General features: G+C 52.3%; 5 protein-coding genes across 5 annotated transcripts; 3 read left to right on the top strand and 2 right to left on the bottom strand.

Annotated features, from left to right (window-relative positions):
* Positions 1-193: 193 nt before the first annotated feature.
* Positions 194-1,038, top strand: PSV08DRAFT_190055 (uncharacterized protein; the record flags this gene model as incomplete). Its single annotated transcript, XM_014222477.1, has 2 exons — positions 194-686; positions 734-1,038. 2 exons carry the CDS (start codon positions 194-196, stop codon positions 1,036-1,038), a joined length of 798 nt encoding a protein of 265 aa, XP_014077952.1.
* A 1,633-nt stretch (positions 1,039-2,671) lies between these two features.
* Positions 2,672-8,056, bottom strand: PSV08DRAFT_20153 (uncharacterized protein; the record flags this gene model as incomplete). Its single annotated transcript, XM_014222476.2, has 3 exons — positions 2,672-2,723; positions 2,791-7,631; positions 7,699-8,056. Coding segments are annotated over 3 exons (5,215 nt in total), but the record flags the coding sequence as incomplete, so codon positions are not given.
* Positions 8,057-8,577: 521 nt separating this feature from the next.
* On the top strand, positions 8,578-10,610 carry PSV08DRAFT_339292 (WD40-repeat-containing domain protein). Its single transcript, XM_014222475.2, has 5 exons — positions 8,578-8,778; positions 8,844-8,905; positions 8,957-9,186; positions 9,236-9,833; positions 9,882-10,610. Exons 1-5 carry the CDS (start codon positions 8,709-8,711, stop codon positions 10,371-10,373), a joined length of 1,452 nt encoding a protein of 483 aa, XP_014077950.1. The 5' UTR covers positions 8,578-8,708; the 3' UTR covers positions 10,374-10,610.
* Positions 10,611-12,053: 1,443 nt separating this feature from the next.
* PSV08DRAFT_412885 (ran-binding protein) lies at positions 12,054-16,469 on the top strand. Its single transcript, XM_014222473.2, has 6 exons — positions 12,054-13,036; positions 14,111-14,787; positions 14,836-15,059; positions 15,108-15,482; positions 15,534-16,079; positions 16,181-16,469. The coding sequence occupies exons 1-6, from the start codon at positions 12,356-12,358 to the stop codon at positions 16,309-16,311; spliced, it is 2,634 nt and encodes an 877-aa protein (XP_014077948.2). The 5' UTR covers positions 12,054-12,355; the 3' UTR covers positions 16,312-16,469.
* Positions 16,470-16,952: 483 nt separating this feature from the next.
* On the bottom strand, positions 16,953-20,809 carry PSV08DRAFT_232204 (phosphatase 2C-like domain-containing protein). The gene is made up of 2 exons (XM_014222472.2): positions 19,724-20,809; positions 16,953-18,825 (listed from the first exon to the last, which is right to left on the bottom strand). Exons 1-2 carry the CDS (start codon positions 20,503-20,505, stop codon positions 17,064-17,066), a joined length of 2,544 nt encoding a protein of 847 aa, XP_014077947.1. The 5' UTR covers positions 20,506-20,809; the 3' UTR covers positions 16,953-17,063.
* Between the last annotated feature and the right edge of the window lie 3,874 nt (positions 20,810-24,683).

The raw sequence follows: 24,683 nt of genomic DNA, 5'->3' as shown, positions 1-24,683 counted from the left end.
GGCCACCACTTGCGCTGTTCAATGCCACTAGGGCCGTGGGGCTGAAGCAGGCAGCAGTATTTTTTACATACTTCTTTCTGTGCATGTACAGCCTTGTTGAGCCTCTACATATAAGATGAGCTGCCTAATGCGGCTGCGGCCTTTGCTTTTGTGTCGCACTCCTTTTCGAAGCACTCACAGGCATCTAGCAACTATGGCTACCACTAGCAAACTGCCTTCACCTCCACTCCCATCATCTACCCTACCCCCAGGCTTCCTCGAGGGCCCAGCACCCAATCTTACAAAGTCTAAGATCGACTTCAAAGAAGCCGGAATACGGGAATGTGAAAAGTCCTGGGCCGTCGTCCTAGACGGCGTCATGACCGAAGAAGAATGCGAAATCTTGATCAAAGGAGCCGAGGCAACAACCGACGGTAAATGGGAGCGAGCAATGGTAAATATAGGTGGTGGCATGCAGGCCATGTATGAGGATACAAGGAAGTGCGGCCGCATCATCTGGGACAACGAGGAGATTATGGGCAAACTCTGGGCGAGAATAGCGCCGTCTGTGCCGGAAATCCACACTTTACAAAACTGGGTAGAAGTCACGGGAAATGGTCCTGCGCGGCGGGGAGAGACTTGGGTCCTGACTAGGTTGAACGAACGGGCAAGGTTTCTCAAGTACGTTGGTGGCGAGTACTTCAAACGTGAGTCTTGAATCGGGTAGACGTAATACACTTACTGACTAGAACAGCTCATTGTGACGGCTCATACGAGACGCCTGATGGTACCGAGCGCTCATACTTCACCCTGCATTTATACCTCAACGATGCTGTCGGCAAAGACGGCGAAACACAGCTGGAAGGCGGTGCCACAACTTTCTTCAGTGCGAACATGCAGAAGCGTGTCGACGTTGTACCAAAAGTCGGCCGGGTCCTGCTATTCCAGCACCGTCTTATGATCCATAGTGGTGACGATGTGGTGCGTGGGCAAAAGTTCACACTACGAACAGACATTATGTATAGAGTGAAAGACGGTCCAGCAGAGCCAGCAAAGTAGACCATGTCACCCGAGGGTAGGGCAACATGGCGCCTGAGGTTATTATGTCCTAGCATATTAGACTTTTCATTAGCAGTATCCTTGAACTACACGATGTGTTGGAAGAATCAGACTTACATAAGAAAAAAAAAGTGTGAACGGCCTGCCTCACCAGAGTAATCAGAATCGAATGATACTGTGCCCTTTTTCACCCAAAGGGCTACTCAAGGTCAAGTACGCTGCGTATTGTACTACAGTGTCGCCTCTTCCCTGCCGGGTCAAGACACACAATCTTCGCACCGACTCCCATAGGAACACCAGTTCCACGCGCTCTCCCACCGAAGCAAGAAGAAAACGCGCTTTCTGGGCCCTGAGCTTTCTGATGCCGAGTGCAGACGTGAGTCACGCCAGGCTCTTACGAGCAGTACAGCTCCCCTTCTTCAAGGGGCGCATGATGAAAAGTGAAGATTACTCCGAATTTCTCATTTGCACATTGTGACAACTCGATAAAGAGCGTCTGAGTGTATGCAAAGAAACGCAGCTTTGGCAAGGCAGGCCGTTGCAGAGGAGAGAAATAATTTTGGCGGGGTTTTGTAGCTCGCTGCAGACGCGCTAGCGTCGTCTAAATTCCGCCAACGCCAGTGCACGTGATGCTTCTCCACTTTTGCTTCCCCAGTCAATTTGCGTATGAGTGACGCTTGATGAGTATGAGAAGGCACAGTCTCTCTTCACACAGTTCTGCTTTGAATGAATCCAAATCTTCTAAAGTCTTCCGCCGCAAAGAATTGCACAGTCACTTCATAGAACCAACAGCTTGTCATTGTCAGCTGTTTTATTCTCATTCACTGTCACAGCATCTCAGAACAAACAAAGTCTCCCAACTTTTCGTGAATTTCTTATTATAACTCATATCGCGTACGTCGACGCAGTTGCTACTATAACTCGCCGCTCGTAATGCAGACGTTTCAAACATCTCCCCATCCCGCATCCTCCCCAATCTGGTTCTCCAGCTAACAAGAAAACAAAAAGCCCCAATGCGCGATTTGAGCGGGCTGCTGAATGTTGTGATCGTTCTAGTGATGAAAGGGCAGAAACGCATAAAGAATCAAAGCGCGAACACCTCTTGAGAGTGTAGATATCAGGAATGCAAAAGCAAGCCCCACAAACGCAAACGCCTTGCATATATATTTTTTTGCGGTGGAATGAGAAAGAAAAAGACAAGAGCCATGAAAATAAACGCCGATACTACCCCTCAGGACTAGGGTGTGTATGCAAAAAGGTCCAATCTCGTGGCGTGGTTGATAATCAGATTTTTGGTGCCGCTAAAGTCGCAGCTTGGGTAATAGGGGTTATTGTTGTTGCTGTTGTTGTTGTTGTACACACTTGGTTCCGCGAGAAAAGCATTGTAATGAGGCGCATGCGAGGTAAACCCATCAGTCGTCGAACAGAACGTGTTGAAAAGGACGTGAGCCTAGCTAAAGGAACGACCGCTTGCAGATACGACCTGCCGTACGAGACCAGCCGTGATGGGGTTGGTAGGAGGTTAAGTCGAACCTTTACCAGGAGAGCGGGCAGACACCAAGGTAGCTTGCTCAACTTTAGTAAAGAGTTCGTCTAAATCATCCCAAGAAGAGAACAGATTTCGATATAAAACAGTGAAAAAATAAGAAGCCTTACATCAACAAGCGGCCTATTGCTTTGGAGATCTAGGTCAAAGTCAGCATATACTGCAACAAAACAAGTCGTCTACAACTATGACCGTGGATAACCTACGTTGGAGAGTACGCCGGACCCGGAGAAGTCGGGCTGTATCTTGGGGAGGTTGGGGAGAAGGCACCAGCAGGGCTAGTGGGCGAGTATCGGGGAGACGTCGGGCTGTACTGAGGGGATGTGGGAGAGGTGGGAGAGCGACGATCGCTGCCTGCCTGGTACTGTGGACTTGTGGGACTGTACTGAGGGGAGGTCGGGCTGTACTGTGGCGATGTCGGACTGTACGCGGGTGAAGTAGCACCACCCATGAATGTGGGAGATGTCGGGCTGTAGTTTGGTGACGTTGGTGAATATTGAGGTGACGTCGGGGAGTAGCCAGCTGGAGATGTAGGCGAGTACGAAGGCGACGTGGGCGAGCCATAGCGAGGCGAAGTCGGAGAGTAGTGGGGTGACGTCGGAGATGCCATGTACCCTGGAGATGTAGCAGCAAAACGAGGGCTGGCGATGCCTGGGGAAGTAGGCGAGTAGCCAGGCGAGGTAGGAGAGAAGCCTGGCGACACGGGGCTAGTGAAGCCTGGAGACATGCCGGTGAAGCCGGAGCCTGGGCTTCTGCCTCCATCAAACGGACTGAGGCCACCACCATAGGTGCCTCCGTAGTCTGTAAAGCCACCTGTATCCCCACTGCCACCTGCGGCAGCCATGGGCGAGAAGGATGCCTGGTCATAGGAGCCCATGCCAATACTGACATCATAAGTAGGTGAGTTGAGGTACGGTGTGTCTGCACCGCCAACCACGTAGTTGCCTGCAGCGGCTCCCATTGCCTTGGAGTTGTCCTCAACCATGGTGAGCAGCATAGCATTGTCCATGACAACATCAAACTCTCCGGTACCCATTGGTGCAAGCTGACCAAGCATGATGTTTTCGGAAACACCACGGCAGTCGTCAAGCTCACCAAAGCCAGCAGCCTCGAGAAGAATTTCAACAGTCTCTTCGAAAGAACAACGCATCAGAGCACCAGTGTCGTTTCGGTTAATACCGTGACGAGTGATGGCCATGAGAAGACCGCGCTGGCACATAATATCGACAAGCAATGCCATGTGGCGATGGTTGACATAAGAACCGTCAAAGGACAAGACCATACCCAACTCCTTGAGAAGACCAGCTCGGGCTGCTTCAATACCAAGTACTCCGAGTATTTCAATGAAAGAGTTGGAGTATGTCTTAGTTGCGTCCACACCCTCAATGGCCAGCACTTCAGCCAAGGAAGTACCAGTAGTGTCAAGAACCCATTCCTTGCACAAATCGTTGTTCTTTGAGTGCATGAGGGACCTGTCTTCTTTTTCGACAGTGACAGTGTGCTCTCGAATAAAAGCACGCTCAACACCACGAACACCACGAAGGGTGACATCGTCAAGAAGATGCTTCTCAAGCTTGCGCATCCATCGCTCGTCTCGCTCATCCTCATCCTCGTCATCCTTTTGAAGATTCTGATCCCAGATGAAACGGACACGCATGACCTGCTCATCCGCATTCTCGTCACTAAAGATGACTGCGAGATTGGGCTTGAACTCTTCCTTGATCTTGCCGGCAACTTCACCAATGGTGATACTCTTATCCAGGAGCTTCTTGCGATCAAGAATGATACGGAGCAACCATTTGGACTGTGACTCGATGACCTCGTCCTCTTCAGGTAAGATGAAGTAGGACTCAACCATGTCCTGATCGTCTTCGACAAGGGTAGATTGAATGTCAGGATCATAGTAAAGCTCAACGGCTTGCGTCAATGATCGGAGGGTTGTAAGCTCGATAGTGCTTCGCAGTAACTTCGCCTGCTGTTGACTTGCCTTGGAGTCTGCTTGACGGACAAGCATAGAAGGGGTCTTGATGTTTGCAGCAATATTCAGAATTTCCTTGAGACGTGGCACACCGAGTGTAACGTTCTTGGAAGACACACCGGCAAAATGGAAAGTGTTGAGCGTCATCTGCGTAGCGGGTTCACCAATGGACTGGGCTGCAAGGACACCGACCATCTCACCAGGCGCAACAGCAGCCTTGAGGAAACGATCCTCCAATTCTCCCAGCACGTAGCTCAGTGCCTCCTTGTTGAGGCGATGTTCAACCGCAAGCTTCTTGAAAGCGAGACGTGCCCGCAAGTGAGCCTTGAAAAGGTAGGTGGCGCTGTCCTGAGCCTCTCTTGAAAGTTCGTCGGTACCACGGATGACAACCAGGCGATCAAGAGTCTCGCGAACCTGCTTGATGGTCTCGATTGGGTGGAGGTTGCTGGCAGCCTTCTCTGGGTTGATGCCGAACCTTGCTTGAGCAGAGCGGATCATGCGTGCAATGTTGAGCGGCAGCTGGAAAGTCTCAAGATCATCCTCGCTAGCGTTTGCACGAAGATATTCACGGTCGTTCTTGATAGCCTCGAACTCTTCGTCAAGAGCGCGTTGTACGTCGACGTCACCTTGAAACAAGGGAGAACTCTCGAGCTTCCATACAGGAATCTCTGGTTGGTCAGTGGTCAGGACGTCGAGCTTGTATGCAGCCTCGAAGGCAGGCTCCGAGGACATGATGATATCCATCGACTGTTTCTCGATATGAGCACCGTCAAGACCATCTTCACCATAGATGAACTCAACAATGTCTCCCATCGAGTTACGAACAGTTCCATCGTACTTGACCATGACGTCTTCGAGTGCCTTGACCAAACGACGTTGAATATAACCTGTCTCGGCCGTCTTGACTGCTGTATCGATCAAACCTTCACGACCAGCCATGGCGTGAAAGAAGAACTCAGAAGGCGTGAGACCACGAAGGTAAGAGTTCTCGACGAAACCACGTGACTCGGGTGAGTAGTCATCCTTTGAGAAATGTGGCAACGTCCTGTACTTGAAACCGTACGGAATACGCTGACCCTCCACGGCTTGCTGACCGACGAGGGCAACCATCTGAGAAATGTTGACCGTAGAACCCTTTGAACCAGAGACGACAGTCTGGACAACGTTGTTGAAATCCTTCAAACTGTTTTGGGCGGCAGTACCACCACCTTCACGACCTTCGTTGAGGAACTTCTGAACCTTGGACTCGAAAGTGCCACGGATAGTCATACCAGGCAAAGGCTCAAGCTGATCCTTTGTTGCTGTTGCAATGATGTCCTCGACCTTGACCTTGGACTTCGAAATCTCGGACGCAATCTTTTCAGAAGTGCCGGGATCCGGAATGGTGTCACCCACACCGAAACTGAAGCCGTAGTGGAGAAGCCACCAATTGCAGATTCGCTGGCAGGAGTTGAAGAATTTGACAGCTGCGTCAGAGCCGAGTTCGTTAAACACAATGTGAATGACACCGCCAGCAGAAGCACCGACAATCTTCTTGGTGACTTGACCATAGATGAGTTGGCCACCCTTGATCATCAGACTCTTGTCTTTGATATCATTGTCTTTGCTCGGGGTAGAGTCGTCTTCCTTCTTTTCGATGTTGACCTCACGAGGGAAAGCCATGCTGACAATCTGCTTACCGGTCCAGAGAGGCCGGGGCTTGAGAATGGCTGGCTCAGGCAGGATACCGTCCCAATCAGGGACCCACATCATGATGGGCATGACTTGTTCGATAGGAATGAAATTGTCACGACGAGTCATCTTGTAAACACCAAGAAGCGTGTCCTGCACGATACCCATCAAGGGCTGATTCTTCTGGGGCGATACAATCTGCTTTGGCACCATGCACAGGTTCTGGATTTCAGCACGAGTTTCATCGCTTTGAGGAACGTGAAGATTCATCTCGTCACCATCGAAATCGGCGTTGTAAGGAGATGTGACGGACAGGTTGAGACGGAAGGTGGAGTAAGGCATGACTTTCACGCGATGACCCATCATGGACTCCTTGTGCAGAGAGGGTTGACGGTTGAAGATGATGACATCGTCATCGTCAATATGACGCTCGACCTTCCATCCGTATTGCAATCGCAAGTCGTCGAGATTCTTGTTGTGCTTAAGGTCGAGACGAACACCGTCGGCCTTGATAACGTAGTTGGCACCAGGGTGCTGATTTGGACCGTTGCGTACCAGGTTAGTCAATTTGCTGATGTTGAACTTGGTCACAACTTCAGGGTAGGTGAGCGTTCGTGCAATGGAACGAGGCACACCGACTTGGTCCAAGGACAGGTTGGGGTCACCAGTGATGACTGTACGTGCGGAGAAGTCGACACGCTTTCCCATCAAGTTGCCACGAAGACGGCCCTCCTTTCCCTTTAATCGTCCACGGATCGTCTTCAGAGGACGACCGGACTTTTGCATGGCCTGTGGAACACCGTTGGCATCGTTATCCATGTATGTTGCAACATGGTATTGCACAAGAGCTTCAAACTCAGCAGTGACGTGCTGTGGCGAGCCCTCTTGCTGACACTCGGCTACACGCTGGTTGGCACGGATAATGTCTCCCAGCTTGTATGTCAAGTCGTCCTCTCCGCGCATACCTTGACCAGTACCATCGACTGAGATACTGGGTCTGACTGGAGGAGGCGGCACGGGAAGGACATCAAGAATCATCCATTCGGGGCGGGCGTAGTCGGCGTTCAGACCGAGCAGGGCAAGCGTGTTGTCAGATAGGAGCTTAAAGATTGTCTGCGCCTGCTTGGGAGTGATGACTTCCTTACGGTCGCCCTGGCCGTCGTCGTCATCCTTCTTGCTCTGCTTCCAGGTTCCTGTGAGCTTGAGGCCCTCCTTGCGGATGGTATCGGGCTGCCTGCTGCCACAACCGCCATGGGGAATCTTGGGGATCTTGTTTTCCTTGCCACTCTCTTCGACATCCTGAACACAGACGTTCTTAGTCCGCGACATGCGCCAGATCTTGTCGAAGCGCTTCTTCGCATCCTTGGTTCTGGCGGCTGCCTGCCAGTCGGGATGGTTCTGGTGTTGCAGTTAGCAAAAATTGTCCAAGCGCCTGAAGTCTCTGTCTTCGCCTAGGAAGACTTACGAAGTCAGCCTTGATCATGCCACAAGTGTGGCAGACGGTCTCGAGGAGCTTCTTGATCTTGACGACAAATCCAACGTGAAAAACAGGCGTGTGCAACTCAATGTGGCCAAAGTGGCCAGGGCAGACCTGGATGTCTTCTTTGCAGGTCGCGCACGAGTACATGCGGTCAATGGTGCCAAGCTTGGGGTCGTTGAGACCTTGCTCACGCGGCTTCTGTTTCTGCTCGTCCATGGTTTCTGGATAGATGATATGGACAACGCTCATGGCCTTGATCTCCTCAGGGGAGAGCAGACCGAACTGGATCTCCTTGATCGTCCGGAGCGGACATTTTGACTGGAGTGGCGCGCCCGGAGGCATGTTGACGCTTTCGAAGGAGTGAAATGGGGGATGAAATTGGTAAGGACCGTGCTATCGGTCGTCGCTCGCGGTGGCCACGGCGGCCGTTGCCTCGGCGGATTAACTAGTAAATGGGATTGCCGTTGTGACTGCGTCGACTGGCCTCGTCGCCCGGATGTATTAGATGCGCGCCGCGCGCAAAGGGCAGTGTTTTCGAAGGAAGGCAGCCGCGGGAAAGGGCTGGACGGGGGTCGGGGGCTCGCCGAGTCGCGCGTCGAGACGAGAGGCGTGCGCGCGTATTAAAAGCGCTCCGGAGAGCACTACCGGGTTCGGCGAGGTGGAAGACGCGCTCTGAGAATGCAGAACGGCCGTTGGTGATGGCAGGGGTGGGTGGTGGTGAGGGCGTCGTGCTGGGAGAGCGAGGCCATGATCAAAGCCAGAAGGCGACAAAGAGGCTTGGCGTAGTCGGCACTAGTGCTGATGCGGAGCCTCATACCCACTTCACCCATGGAGCGCGCAGCCAGCGCGGCCGCTCGTTCTGTCGCTGGGACGCGCATTTTACTACATACGTACATATAGTGCTCTGCGCCCATGGACACCAGCTCTTGCATCGGCGAAGATGCTGCGCACTGAACACCGCTTCTTACACGCCACACTGTCTGCAGTGCATCACCATGAATCTGTCGCTGGTTGATCCCTTTGTCCTCGCGCAGGACTGTCCCGATGTCATTACCGGCCGCCTACGTGAGTCTCGATACCCTCGCCCGCCAGACCATGGCTCCGCGGTGCAAACTGCTCACAGCACACAGGTAGCGGTCATTCTACATCCATTCGCTTTAGCCATCGCGGTGACCTGCTTGCATCCGGACGAGTATGTGAACGGTTCATGTCTGCACAATCTGCCTTGCTGATTTGGCTCTAGCACGATGGCATAGTAGTCATATTCGACATCGAGACAAATGGCGTCGCGCGCAAGCTTCGAGGTCACACACGCCAAGTGCAGTCACTGAGCTGGTCAACGAATGACCGCTACCTTCTCAGCGCTGGCCAGGACTGGAAGTGCGTGCTATGGGATTTGAAGGATGGCTCGCGGGTGCGCACTGTCCGCTTCGAGTCGGCCATATTCATTGCAGAACTGCACCCCAAGAACCAGTATGTGCGCATGCATGTATTCAAATGGGCTTCCACTGACAATGCCTAGCATGCTCTTTGTGGCTGCGCTTTTCGAAGACCAGCCCGTTATTGTAGACATGTCTGAGGAAACTCCAGTCAAACATTCGCTATCGTCTGCGCCCCACCGAACCGACATTGAGCGCGAGAATGCTACAGAAAAACAAACTGCACAGGATGCTAAACAGACCACAACAATGACCCTCTTCACACCCACTGGCGAGCATATCATAGCAGGCACAAACAAAGGGTGGCTCAATATTATCGATACTAAGACGCACCAAGTGCGCTATTCGTTCCGAGCTACCAACAACATTATTGTATACATACGATTGACGCCATCAGGCAGGGATGTGGTGGTCAATTCGAGTGATCGTATTGTCCGGACTCTACATCTGCCCGACCTCAGCGACCCCAAATTGGACTTTGACACACTTCAGCTGGAAGTTGAGCACAAGTTTCAGGATCTGGTACAAAGATTATCATGGAACCATGTTTCCTTCAGCCCGACGGGTGAATACGTTACTGCGTCGACCTGGATGAATCACCACATTTACGTTTGGGAACGCGGACAGGGCAGTTTGGTTAAGATTCTTGAAGGCACCAAGGAGGAGTTGTCTGTTGTTGAGGTGTGTTTCTTGTATACGACAGCAGATTTCGCACGCTAATGTTGACAGTGGCATCCGTTTCGGCCCTTTGTGGCTGCTGTCGGGGTAGACTCTGGCCGGGTGTGGCTTTGGTCCATTTTGCAGCCCCAGCGCTGGTCTGCACTCGCACCGGACTTTCTCGAAGTAGAAGAGAATGTCGAATATATTGAGCGCGAAGACGAGTTCGACATCCAGCCACTCGAAGAGTTGCATAAGCGGCGGCTCAATCAAGAAGACGAAGAGGTGGATGTCCTTACCGTGGATCCCGTTAAGGCTGGGGGCAATGAATTCGGGCCCGGCGTTGGCGAGGCTGAATTCAGCATGCCGATCCTGCTAGACATTGAGGCTAGCGATAGTGAAGACGAAGTGGTGGCAGTTGGAGCTGGTCAGTTCAGACGGCGCACGCCTGGCGCTGCGCGAGAGTGGATGAATGAAGACGAGGTGGCAGTCAGCGGCGATGAAGTACGAAGGACTAACGGGAATGCAGTGCAAAACGGAACAAAGCGACGACGCGCCGGTTGATAGGAACGAGATTGGCTTCCCGAAACACTGAAACAGAAAAGGACGAGCAGACCAGAACTTGCGAGACAAAGGCGAGGGTTGAATATTGCCAGAGCAGCAATTCCTTATTCCATAGGTGATGGTCATTAGCATATGGGCCGGGCAGGAAGAATGTAGTGAGCATAATGGCCGGTGGTGGATGATGGATTACATCCAATCTTATTGGCGCTTTCCGGCTTTTCAGTAGTGTCCTTGGTCACTGTGGAGTTTATACCTGTCTGCTTGTCTGACGTGAAGTAGGGTTTGCATGCCCCTGATGCATGCACATGGAGTTGGCTGGGTTGGCTGTGTCATCATGGGTGCGGGAGACGAGAAGCTCTGCATAAAAGAAAGTAGGATGTCGGTGTGTGCAAGCAGACACGCAGGTTGGCAGTGGTGGTGCCTGGTGCCTGGTGCCTGGTGACCCGAGGTCGCGACTGCCCTACAGGGTGGGTGGGTGCTTTGTGACAAGAGTAGCGTGGTAACGACTCAAAAGTTTTGCGTTACTCACTGTGACCCGCTTCATTGTCTGCTGCCCGGCCGGAGGGCACTAAAATGTTTGCAGCGCTATCCTCGTAACGACCGTCCCACGGACCGGCTGCCCAGGGCTGGCAGCAGCACTCATGATGATCAACGAGCCACTCAGCATACAGGGGTAACGGCGGTGCAGTCACGAGTTCCCAAAGCCTTTGTCGGTGTCTGCTTGCGGCGGTCATCAACGTCATCGTGGAGACCTGGGACATGCAGAAGGGGGGCGTCGCCTCAGCCGGGCAAGCCGTGGTGGACAGGAAATTACGCGCTGCTTCCATGGAACGGCGTGGGCAGGGAGCTGCTCAACACCAACTTGATAGGCGGCCGGCCTTGTGAAGACTTGGACAAGTGTATGTCGAGGGCATGTACAGGCCTGGTCAGGTTGCATCACTCGGCAGTAGCAGGCTTGGTGCAGGGAAAAAAGAAGGTGTGGTCAGGATGGGGTGGATAGGCCGAGGAGGCAGCGGCAGTGGGCGAGGTGCTGACGCTCGTCCGCGACAATGGTCGAAGAGCGTGGCGGAGTGGTCAGTTGTCGCACGAACATCAAGACAGGGTGCACAGCGAAGGCGAAACACGACGGGCAGCAAAGCGTGCAGTGCAGTGCAATGCGGGGCAGCGCAGCGCAGCGCAGCGCAGGCCGAGGGTGCAGATGCAGATGCAGGCCAGGCCAGGCCAAAGCATTGCGAGATGCAAAAGTGGCTGTTGAGCGTGTGGGATGGAGCAAAGGTTGTGCTGGTGCCGCATATGCGAGGATGCGCGATGGCTCCCTACCGCCCGCCGCTCAGGAACTGCAACGCGCAATTTGGCTCGCCATGGCACAAGGCAAGGCCACACGGGCCAAGGTCAGCAGGCAGGACAGACGGCAGCAGCAACGGCAGCATGAGCAGCATGAGCAGCAGCAGCAACAGTCGCGGCAATGTGTTCGAGATGCATCTGGAGCGACGCTGCGAGCGGCGCTGGGTATATCAGCCTGTCGGATGCGGACTAGCGCCCTTGGTCGTCGGGGCCAAGGGGGCCGTGTCCTCACCTCTTGCTAGAGCGCCGACAGAGACAGAACGTTTTAGCGATTCCGCCCAATATGATCTGGCAAGCCGACCACCCCAGCTGGGCCGAAGCCCTTTCTTTGCCTGAGCGGCAACCCTCATCGCGCACCCTCCCTCTCCACCATCCTCCACTCCATCTCGTGCCACCCTCTTTGCACCAGCCCACCTCGTCTTCTTCACGACTCCCACCCACACGCTCAACCGCTGCACGCACGCACTTGCCCGCCTAGCCACCAGGACGCTCCTCTGCACCAGCACGCTGACACGCGGAGCCGCCCTCATCTCCACTCACCGCTGCAGCAGACGGCCACCCCAACGCCTGCCAGCCTGCCTGCGTCTGCCCAACCTCATCTCGATTCATCATCATCGCCGCGTCGCCTGCACGCGAACATGACCACGAAATCTCCAAAGACTCTCGTCGTCACTCTCAAGTTGCCAGCAGACTCCCTAACCAGGTTCGCCCGCCCGCCCACGCCGGCGCCTAGCGACCAAGCACAGCCTTCTCCATCAACACCCACGCCGCAAATCGTCGAGTCTGCGCCTGCCGACGACACGCCTGCCGACGATACTCTCATCATGAACGACGCCAGCACCCCGTCGTCGCTTGCTCCCCCCACTGCCAAGAGGAAGGGGCCAAAGCCCGGCACCAAGCGGACTGCTGCTCAGATGGAGGCTGGCTCCAACGCCGGAACTCCAAAGCAACCCAAGGCAAAGCCTGGTCCAAAGAGGAAGAAGATGGGTGACATCATCAACGATCCAAACTCCAAGCCATCTTTTGCCGCTGCCCCAGCCATCAACAAGGCAGGCCCAAAGGCAAACCTCGGAGCCATCAACGAGCGCCTTCGCGCCCTTGACAGGTCAGGCGCAAAGTGCCGTCGCTGGGAGAAGAAGGGCTTCCAGGTTCGCAGCTTCACCGGCGTTGTCTGGCAGGTCCCTACATATCAACCCGGTCGAGCCTCCGCCTTTGCCGACGACGTCAAGAGCGACAGCACTGGCACCAGCGACTCCAAGCTAAAGGACGAGAGCAGCGCAATTAGCGACAAGAGCGGGCTCAATGGCGACAGTGCATCAGTACAAACGCCCATGAACGGCATTGCCAGCTCGCCGGCGCCTATAGCTGCTTGAACGTTCGCCATCTCTCTCCTTTGTCAACTATATGATGCACCCTGCCTCTGCCGCAGTCGTGAATCGCTCTCAATTTCTGTTGCTTGTTTTTCCGCGCATTCCCTTTGTATCTTCTGACCATGTTGGGCGTTCATGGATGGCATTGAATGCCTATCTAAAAGGCGTTTTCTTTCTTTGGGAGTATATCTGGCTTGTGTAAAGCAGGGGTGAAGCAAGGCGCATGAGCCGGGGATTCGAATTGCGACTACATTTGTACCGGATAGAAGTGCGCACACGAAGCAGTGAAAAAGGCATTGCTTTTGCCTGTCATCACGGGCCATTGAAAGGCTCAAATATTATTGTCTATTATATACCCGTTATCGACCAGCCCCTGATTGTGTTCCTTAGTAACTTGGCCACCATGCATCTAGTGCCCCCCTTCATTCATATTCTAGAAATGGGCTTGTTGGATCTTCATGTAGTTTACAATCAAAACCTCTGCACTGATTACCGTATACAGAGAAGAGAAAGTGAGAAAAATTGGTCGGCGGAAATGACTTGCCAGATACTGGCGAGCGTGACAGCAGGAATGGCGTTATCTACCCGCAGACTGCGGGGATGGTCCCCGATAGTAGCTCGGCTGCATCCTAAACCTCATGAACCATCCTTGACCGTCGGCTTGAACTGTACCCTCGCGCAAGCACTCTTTGCCTGTAGCAACATACTCTTTGCATGGAACCATGAATGTATTTGTGACTGTAGTTGCACAGGAGCCTGGGTGTCGCTGATTCTTTCTCTGAACGTCTGGCGACTGCACTTGCCAGCACAATACCTCCTCATCTGCCCAGCGTCCTTCCTTACGCGTCCTGAGTGTCTTTTCTCGCTTCCAAGCTCTATAGCGACTCCAACCACCGGTCCGGTCATCCCGATTCGCGAACACGGCGTGTCCTCTTGCGATCGCTTCCATACGTCACCGCGAACACGTCCGCAGCCACAGCCCACGTCACCATCGCTCTCGCAATGATGAATGCTCGTAGGGAGAGTTGGGCCAGGGTCGCCGCTGGGTCAGCAGGAAGCAGCGGCAGCTCATTCCACCAACCTTCTCGATCCACACCCTTCTCTCACCTTGGCGGCAACACCTTGGCCACCAACCCGAACCGCCTCTCTCGCTCCATCGACGCCGACGGCCACATGTCTACAAGTCTTGGAAGGGGCGGTGGACCACTACCCTCATATTCGAGCCAATCTGGCCACTGGAACTCGATGGGAGCGCCGGCTCAAGAAGTACCTCCGTTCTTTGTGCCGTCGTACCTGCGGGGATCCAAGCATGCGGAGAAGCTGGAAGAGGTGCACAAGGCGAAGCTGGCGGCACAGCGCGAACACAAGTCAACCCACTCGTCCAACGCGGGGTCGCTGTCGACGAGTTCGAGTAGTGTCAACCTCCACAAGATGGCACCTTCACACCGGGGACTTGCGCACGAGGTCATTGAGCGTGCGCCTGTGCTTATAGACGAGCCTGTAGCGCCCTGGCCAACAAGATGGAACGACGGCGACCGGTTCAGTCAGCTAGAACTTGAGGACGGTGGAAGAATGGCAAAGTTCGCAGGCACCCAGAAGACTCACGACGAAGCCGCGGCGGTCCGGGCAGATTTCCCAATGCCAAGGCAGTGCGGGATTTATTACTATGAAATCACAGTCATTTCCAAGGGTAAAGACGGGTATGTAAGCCTGAAGCTTGATAATGCGCATACTAACACACTCTGTAGGAGGATGATTGGGGTAGGATTCTCGGGCGCCAAGGTCGCCTTGAGCAGGATACCAGGTTGGGAGCCGGACTCGTATGCTTACCACGGCGATGATGGACAAGTGTTTAGCAACACTACTTCTGGAAAGAATTACGGGCCAAAGTTTGGCACATTGGACGTTATTGGATGCGGCATCAACTTTCGGACCAATACTGCCTTCTTCACCAAGAATGGGCACATGCTGGGTAAGTATGGGAGCTTGAAACGATCAAATCAACCACTCACATTTTCAGGTGTTGCTTTTAAAGATCTGAAACCCAACATGCCGTACTATCCTACAGTAGGCATGAAGAAGCCTGGCGAGACAGTTCGTGTAAACTTTGGCCAGGAACCTTTTGCTTTTGATATCGATAGGATGGTGCAAGACGAGAAAGCTGCTATACAAGCAGAGATTGCACGAACAAAAGTTGAATCAAGGGCTGCTGGGGGCGAGGATGCGCTGATACATCAGCTAGTCGGACAATATCTAGCTCATGACGGTTACGTTGAGACCGCGCGAGCATTTTCAACTGAGATCCTGGAAGAGGCGAAAGCACTTGCGAACGACGAAAATGCAGATCTTCCTTACCGGGCAGCGGTTGAAGATTTGGATGCGCTAAATAGGCAAAGTGAGTTCAGCGTGGTTCAGGAACTATTAAAGGCATGCTGACATGGCACAGAAATCCGTACAGCTATTCTTGAGGGCGATATTGACAAGGCGCTTAAGCACACGTCTGCATATTATCCTCTTGTTCTCCGCGACAACGAGAACATTTACTTTAAACTCCGCTGCCGAAAGTTCATCGAGATGATACGGCGGTGCGGCGAGCTCAATGCGCAATGTCATTCCACACCGACGGCACCCTCAAAACGCTCAACTACTGAGGAATATGATTTTGAAATGGAGCTTGACGAGCAGTTGGGCGTACACAATCCGCCACCCAGTTGGGACAACAAGGACCAGGACGATGAGCTTGAAGACGAGGACGAAGATGATATCGAGGATAAAGAAGCCAAGAGTGCGCGCGCGTTAGACGAGACGATTGCCTACGGTATGGAGCTCAAAGCTGAGTTTGCCAATGATCCAAGACGTGAAGTGAAGAGGGCGCTCGAAGATACATTCGCTCTGATCGCTTATCCTGATGCACGTGAGAGTATGCTAGCGCCATTATTGGATGTTGCTGGCCGCGCACCAGTAGCTGAAGAGCTCAATAGCGCGATACTAGGTATGTTTGAGTTTTCCTTCAAATATGGTCTACAGAGAGCTCAAGAACTCTCCACACCGAATACCCTTCGCCTATGAACATGACTTGCTAACCCATTCCAGTCTCTCTAGGTAAATCCTCATCAGCCGCTTTGGAGCGCCTGGTCCAACAAGCCGAGGCTCTTGTTATGGAGCTCGCAGATGATGGTGGACCTGGTTCCTTCGTCAATGTACGGAAAGATTTCCTTCAATAGATCTCTGCTGGCTCCTACTGTGTCAAGTCCATGGGTCTCGGCAGCACCAAGCGTATAGACAGAAACGAGGCATGTGGCTTGCATGAGGTGGAGTTCCCACCTGCCTCCACTGTGCCACACGAATCGAACTACAATACCAGTGCAAACATGAAGAAAAACAAGGCATGCGGGAATTACAATCCCCAATCAATGGTATCACGATGTTTGAAAGACTGATTCTAACACACACACACACACACACACACACACACACACACACACACACACACACACGCTCGTCCCCGTCGAAGAGAAATGGATTTTCTTTTTTTCACATCATCGCTATTGGCATTTGCATGGAGTGGATGGGCTTTTGTGGCGTTTTGGGCGAGAATGGAGGCCCGGGCAAGGGTCAGACAGAGGAAACAGGGAACGTCACTACTCTTTGCTAAAGCTTCCGGGGAATATAACTTGTGAAAGGGTCAGGGCGAGGTATCTTTTGCTACAAATGCCGCTCCATAGGCTTTTACGGTAGTGACTTTGCAAATGGCTAGGGCCCGGTCTTTCTAGTGTCTTTTTTTTGTATTCATTGGGGGGGCACGGGAGATTCACAACGTGTATTACTCACTACGCTTATCAATCCAACCAATACCAGATGATTATGATTGTCTTGTGCTCCCCACCCCTTTTCTTTATTCCAACCTATAAGATTTCTCAACAAAGTTCTTTACTACATAGCTCGATTTTCTATATTGTGACATAGGACCAACTTTTTACAAAGGCCACCACCACCTCTTCTTCTTCGTCTCCCCCGCCTCTCCCGCACTCGTCCCAGCAGCTCCGTTGCCGTCGCCCAACCGATCAAAAAACACAACCATGATGGTCGTATCATCCACGGCATTCCGACTCAACGGCTCGGGCCCCGCCAGTATCCCCAGAAACAACGCTCGCCGCGTCCCACCCATAGCATTCCTCGCCAGGCAAACCGCCGCATTCTCATCCTCAATGGCAAAATACTCCGGCGTAGCTTTCCACTCTACATCCTGTCCCTGGTCGGGATCGCACGTGACACCGGGCTCTAGCACTCTGCCGCCAGACTGCTGTTGCTGCTGCTGCGCAGCTGCTGCTCCGGTAGGCAGGAACGGCGAAAAAGGGTTTTGAGCGGAGAGTGCGGAGACGGAGGAGAAGTTTGGCGGGTTGGCTTTCAAGTGCGGGTCTGCGAGTACTGAGCCTTTGCCGCGGGCGCGGGCTTCGAGGTAGCGCTGGACGCATTCGACGGCGTGGTCTGACGAGATTCTGTCCCAGAGGCCGTCGGAGGCGAGGATGAGGAAGTCGGATTTTCCCTTTGTGTCGTGCGTAGAAGAAGAAGATTTGTAGTCGTCTGGCTCGCAGCGGACAACCTGCGTCTCGGTGATTTCTGGTTCAGCAGTCATGTACGGCGGCGTCTTGGAGCCTGGTCGGGGTGCTGTGCCCCAGAACTTGTGTTGGCATGCTTTGACGAGGTCGTTGTCCCATTTCCAGCGGTGGTCGCCAAATGCACGCGTTATTGCTATGCCCATGAGCCGCCCGGTTTTCGGGTCGATGATGGAGGGCTCGTCCGGGTGCTCGCGGGTTAGTCGTTCTACTTCTGCGGCGTTGAAGCCGGTTTGGTCCACGGAGAGGGGGATGGCAGTGTAGGAGGAGGTGGAGGGGTCCCAGCGGCCGAGAACGGCGCGAGAGTCGCCGGTGCAGGCTACGCGGAGGGTGGAGGTGGATGCGTCGAAGGCGGCTAGCAAAGCGCAGGAGCCTGAGAAGGCGGGGGTGAGGGCGGCGATTGCTGCTGCATTTGCAGCGGGATACCAGTTTGCTGCTGTTTTTGCGCGGTCCATGATTGATCTGTCGGTAGAGAGAAAGGCGTTTTTGATTGTGTTTTCAATCTCTGGGCTTGATGCTGTGCGTGGTAGGGCACAGAGGGCAGACGACACCATGGGGATCAAGGACCACTGCAGATAGAAGGCCGTGTGGCGCCCTGCGTGTCCATCGAGTACAGTCCAGTAATTCCATGGCTTCTCTCCTGGTCCGGGACTCGTTCCCAGCGCGAAGAAGTCCTCACACGGCTCGTTGCTTCGGAACCTGCAACCGTGTGTAATAGGCATCTGAACACCCTCCATGCCTTCGACGCCCTTGCGCGCATCGTCTTCGGTCATCATCCATCCGAAGCATAGTTTTTCGAATTGATCAGACAGGAACTTGGCTACGGTGGGATCTTTGAGCGGCGCACTGGCATCCGGAATGTGGTAGTCGAGTGTGTGTTGTACTTCTGTGCGGTTGCGGTAGAAATGCAGCGGCGTCGTTAGTGAGCTCGAGTCGTCGCCCGAAGCAAAGGCTGCATATACATCATCTGTCCAGGAGGGATCAACTATGTCCACAAGGTAGTATACCAGGCCGCCGATGAGAACAAGAGCGACGACAGTCTTTGTGGGGAAACGCGATTGTAGGAGGGTGTTGGATGGATGCGGTATTTTCTGGCGATTTGTCTGGGCATTTTGCAGTATACTCTGTGTCCTGAGATACTCGAGTCGTTTGTGAAATTGCCCCGTCTGTGAAAAGGCACGTGATGTTGCACTGTGTCGAGCGCATCTTAGATGCTCTGTACGTGGCCGAATTATGCTACCTCCTGTTGTGAACGCGGATAACCGTCCAGCCAACTGGGTTTGCGTCGCAGAGTTGAGGCAAGCCGTCCTCCCCCATTGTCTTGGTATCATGGTGGCTATTTTGATGATTAGCGACTTTGGCAGATTTGGTGCTGGAAACTTCCTGTGGTAGAGATCAAAAGGTGTGGTCTGTGCATCCATGCCGATCGCCCACTCACGTGAAGCGGCCGGGTAGCGCCCGTAAGACGGTTTGAGCGCCACGGGGCGTCTGCAGGAAATACGGGTCGAAATGGAGCCCTTAGAGAATGACTCGGACATTTGAACAATGTTCTTTTCCCTCGAAATAGGTAAGATATCCTGTGAGTAGGGGGTCCATGTTCCAGCACACAGAAAGTGGGTTGAGAATTTCAAGGAGCATAATATATTTGATTGATAGACTCTTTGTCAAGGATTGGGTATCGTTGTTACTGGGCTGTGTAACTCGCGATAAAAACAAAGTACTTGAAACTCCCTTCCCAAAATCAAAACGCGGACAAATACCTGCCAAAGACGCCAATGAAATTAGTGATAACGATCAACAACAAGATTATCGAATCAGAAACAATAAGACGACCTGTCCTTGCGATACAAAAAAGCATTGAAAATGTTTCTCCTTGTGTTCACTTGGTCGTGTATCAGTCTCTTTCTATCATAACATACCATACAATGTGTTGTCAATCTCTCCAGTGTCCCGGTGTGTAGCGACGGTACAAATAGCTGACTGTAGACAAGCTGTGTTCAACGACGGACAGACAGCTCACATCTCTGTCCAGTGCTTATCTTCAATGCGGTCCACCTCTTCATATTGCCTTTGCTTCTTCTCTTTCTTCTTCGTATCAGTGTTCTTTCGTCGGAGCATCAACTTCATCTTGGAAGCTAGCCTGCCAAAGGCCACTGAGGTGGGAGTGCCACCGTTTTGTTCATCTGGCCTCTCGTCTGCACTCAGTTCGATATCTTCGCACTTTGGAGGGTAGTTTTGCTGAGATAGATCTGCTAATTTGAACTCGGTCGGCCGGCTGATGTGCCTCGCCTCTTTGGCGGGGTGTGCGTAGAGAGACGTGTTCGAGGGAATCTCCCTGGTGTCGACGGCTGGTGCCTTTGACTGAGATACAACCGAGGTGGGCTTGTTCTTCGGTTTGGGTGGTGCCTTCATTGGCAATGGCTTCAACATGCGCCATACCGGCTCTCCAGGACTGGCAGGCTCTGAAGACGACGATGTGGGTCGAACGAGGAGCACTGAAGAGTTGTTCCATTCAGTGCCGATCCTCGGTGAATAGGCTGGGGTTGATGGCTCTGAATCGATAAAGGTGCCAAAGGACTTGGCCGACATTGGTGGTGGAGACATTGGTCCTGACATGTCTGGTGTCATAGGAGTGTGAGCGAGAGTGGGAGGAGGATAGCTCTTTGCTGAAAAACGATGTGGTCGTTCCGGTGACATGGTCCGCGGCGGCTTTGGCAGGCCATGTGTGGAGAGTGGTCTGTGAACGCCGCCACCCAATGAGGCCGGGGACATGTCAGGGGACGGCACGGAAAGCGTAGCCATGTCTACGGAAGGGTTATCGTGCCAAGTGTGTGATAAGCTTTTCTGTGGATGTCGGCCTGGAATGTGCAGAGGCGTAATGATGCCGTCTGATGAGACGCGCGACACGAAAAGAAAGTACGGCAATGGCGGCGGCGAAGGATGTGTAAAAGAAGGCAGCGCCCGAGTGCATAAGCAAGCAGCGAAGGAATGCTATTGCGGCACAGCCTTGGTTCCGGTCAACTGGGTAAAGTCAAACAGGATAGGAGAAGAGAGACTGCGCCGCACAACGAGACATGACGATAACAGAGGACTGGGAACTGGTGCCACCTGAGGCCTGCAGGCTACACTTTTGCTATATGAATGCACCGCACTCGCGTCATCCGCGGCGTGACAGTGCGTACTACACCCATTAGAGCTGTCGAGAATGTCAGAATAATCATGCCATCTTAGTGGCGACGTTGAGCTACGCCGTGCGCGTGAACGCGATTCAAAGTTTCGAGAGCCGCCTGTAATAGCCCCGCCGTTGGTACATGGTGTGGAAAGCTTGTGGAGGATGGAGGACGTTGGGTGTATGGCTCAGTTGGGAATAGATGGGCAGCCCAACAAGCAGAGGCGCTAATGTCGGCTTTCGATTGGACGGCAGCGCCCCAGCTGCATCAACCTCGCCGCAATTTTCATATGGACAGCGCCTGCGGAATTTGCACGGCCGTCAATGGGGAACCGGGGGGTGGGCCAGCAATCCTGCGGTCGTTTGAACGGCTGAGATCTGTTGTCTTTGTCTGGGGTCAAGAGGCAGCGCCTCACAGCCCCATTCGCTGCGCTACCTGGCGAATCAGCTCCCCAAGGCACCTCTTCAGCCCACAACCACGTCCCGCTCGCCACTGCGGCTATCCGTTCTGTCATGTAGTCAACGGCCATTGGCTTCGCATTCGAACCCTAAAGAAAAAAAAGGCCGTACTCAAACGTGGCTCGCCGTCATCCCGCGTGTTCTGGTTCTCGTAGCCGAGACGCTCCATTTGAAGCTAGGATCATAAGTTCGCTGATCAGGGCTGGTCTTGGTCGCGTGAGTGGTCACGAAGTCGAGCCAGGATACGCATAGGTCCCCATTGTGACCTAATACTATCAAAGGGCAGTGCCTAGAGTTGGGTCTGCGCCGCAATATCGATGCTGTGGAAAAGCGGGTATGGTCGATCCTGCCCGCGGTTAGAGACTTCTGTGTCGTCTTGTGCAACGTCCATAAGCGCCGTGCGAGTTGATCTCTGCAACTACTGGCGCAGGCATCCACATGTCATACCCATTGCAGACACAGTAAGCGCACTGGGTGTACTTTTTGATTAAGCCGAAGGGCATGCGTGAGGGACACGTAAGCGATGCGTTGTTGCACCCTCAAGTAGCGGTTCGGGTGTTTATTGGTGATGCGGAGAGGTCAGATTGAAAGATTAAGCCCTAAGCTACATTAGGGAGAAGGTTTTCACGAGCACGCACTAGACCTGGGGGACAAACCTCATCTTGGGAGTCAATCTCATCTTATTGTGTACTTACACGCTGGGAACTAGAGTTTTTGCTATACGAGAACTACCCCGTTTTTGTTCGGCCACACTTTAGGCATATTACAAACCTGGTATTTATACTAAAAACGTCTAATCTAGGCTGGTACATGGGTCTCCACCACGGGATCTTCGAATCGCCATCATCTCCGCGAATTCTAATCTTATCAGGAAGTGTAGTGGCTTATTTGAAAGTCGTAGATAAGCCATATAATATGCTGATGTTAAAATTCTAAGCATCTCTCTGAGTTGAAGAAATGTCTTAGATCAGAGTAAAGTACAGAGACACAGGTCTTACCAAGGTAGGTAAGCTGATAGCTTCTTCGCGAGTAGAGATTGAAAACAATTAATCAAAAATTTACAATGAGCCACTACATCTCCTGTTTGGGCTAGTATCGGGTGAGAAAATCACGAAAAACGATTCTGATATAGAGACCCCATTTACCACACTGCTGTATTGCGAGAGCAAGTCAGAATTCTCATATAAGAAACCTAGTTGCTGAACCGTACCGTGTTGTTCACGGTTCACAAGATACCTCGGTAGAATAATACAGTCCTATGGGCGCTCTAGTTCTACATATCTGCTAATATGTTCTCTTGACTTGGAATAAGATATTCATAAACGTTAACTTTTGGCCACTGATTTTTATCCATCGGCTGGGATTCCTTTGTTCCAATACTTCTTCAACATCCTGTTACTTGCTGTAGCAAGTCTCATCACGAGTGTCGAGGCAACAAATTTAAAATGTTTCGGATGTGGCCTTCGCATTGACTGCAACCTACGGGACTGCACACAGGACACCGCCGGCCTACCAATCGTGAGGTCATCGTAACCGCCACTATCAATGAATTTGCTCACGGACCAAGGACTTCTAGAGAGGATTATATCAGTGTGTCTGCTTTCACCACTGGCGACGGACGTTTGACAGTGAGAATGAGCGCAAATGATAACTTGCCGGCGGATACGACAGGTATCGCTGTGTCGATTCAGTTTGCAGGCGGTCGAACTGAGACGGCAACTTTCGACCCGTTGGCACAGCCTGTCGCCTCGCTTGACATCGACGCCCTCGAGGTCAATCGGGCTATTCGCGCGTCAGTGAACGGCGATCCCAACCCATACGTCACCCGTTTTAGCCTCGTCAAATATCAATTGGATCAAGAGCTGTGAAAACAAAGCCTCAGCGAGAAGGTGCTGTTATTGGATGATACCAGGAGTGCAGATTAAGGCATTGTTAAGCATGGATTCTTTGTTCTCTTCAGTAATACAAGAACAGTGATAAAAGGGCAATAATAGAGGGTGATAGGAGCGGGTGATAGAAAGAATTGGAGATAGAGTGAAAGTTAGGGTTAAAGAAGAGGTGCATCTGAAATTAAACTTAAATTGGATTTTGATTCTTTGCGTAAAGTAGTATTCTTGATACCCTTGTAAGAAGGATGCCTTTCGTTTCTCATAATTCTCTAGAAGGAAATTTGCTAGACGCGTACTAGACGGTAGTTTTGATGAAGGGTTACGGTTATTGTCTCACTACAGGGTCACGTGACATACCACGAACATGAGTGAAACTTGCATCGGCACGTAAACTCTGTGTAGGCAATCAGCAGATTGAATACATACGAGTAGTCGTTGAGTAGACTCGGTATTCTGCTGCCTTCTTCATAACCGGTGGTTCACCGGTGGGATTACGGTACGCTGCCTGTTGTCGTCCCGACCAGTTCAATATGACCACTCATATGGAAATTGACTGTTTGATGGCTTCGGCCTAGATTTGACATTCTCCAACTCCTACCACTGCTTCCTCGCCTATCATCTGGTTACATATACTGTTTTTGCTTCTCTCTGGTCTTGTGAATAATATGTTGTACATTCGATTGATTGGAACGAAAAAGTCGCACTTATCAGCGATGTCAATGTAGTTGATTACGAAATCAAGCACAGCACTGGCATGTGTGGTTCCATTACCGTGACTATTTCGGCGCCTTTTTCGGTACCACTGTGGAAATTGAAATCTAGGGTATGAATCTGGGAGAGTCGGAGGATGTCACATCCAAGAAGCTAGCTACGTCGGCTTGAGCCACACGCACTACTTGTGATATTTGAATTTTTTTTGGTTTGACAGAACACTCAGTATCAACAAAAGGAAATTAGTGCTACATCCTTATCCTAGAGATATTCCTTCATGTTGCATCACGGTGAGTTGTCTACCAGAACCGATGAACTACGATTTACGCGAGCTTGAATTGACTCAAGCGTCGCCAGTGACATCGCTTTGTATGGCCCTATCACCCACTCGAGTTTAACACAGCCAATTTTTACTTCATCACTTTCGTTGCTAACATACTACATTGGAAGCAGGTTAGATGTTGCGAGGGTTGTATTAAAACAACTCATTGAGATGTTGTACGGTTACCACACTCAGATTCTTGAATTGATTCCTGCGTAGCTGAAGCACCACCTCTTGATTCCATGATACGAACGAAATGAGAGCATGTTATTTTTCTTCATGTTTCCATAGCCTTCAATTTGGCCTTTCTGAGCGATTTATTCCCGAGATAGCAGACCTCATCACGGGTGTCTCACCTTCACTTTGAGTGTCAGTGCACCACTTCACGGCTCGTTTATCACCACGTCTTTTACTTCAAATTCACATTGCC

Source organism: Bipolaris maydis (genome assembly GCF_028858645.1).
Source record: "Bipolaris maydis strain C4 unplaced genomic scaffold PSV08scaffold_17, whole genome shotgun sequence".
Lineage (NCBI taxonomy): Eukaryota > Fungi > Ascomycota > Dothideomycetes > Pleosporales > Pleosporaceae > Bipolaris > Bipolaris maydis.
This window is presented reverse-complemented; position numbering and strand designations above follow the sequence as displayed.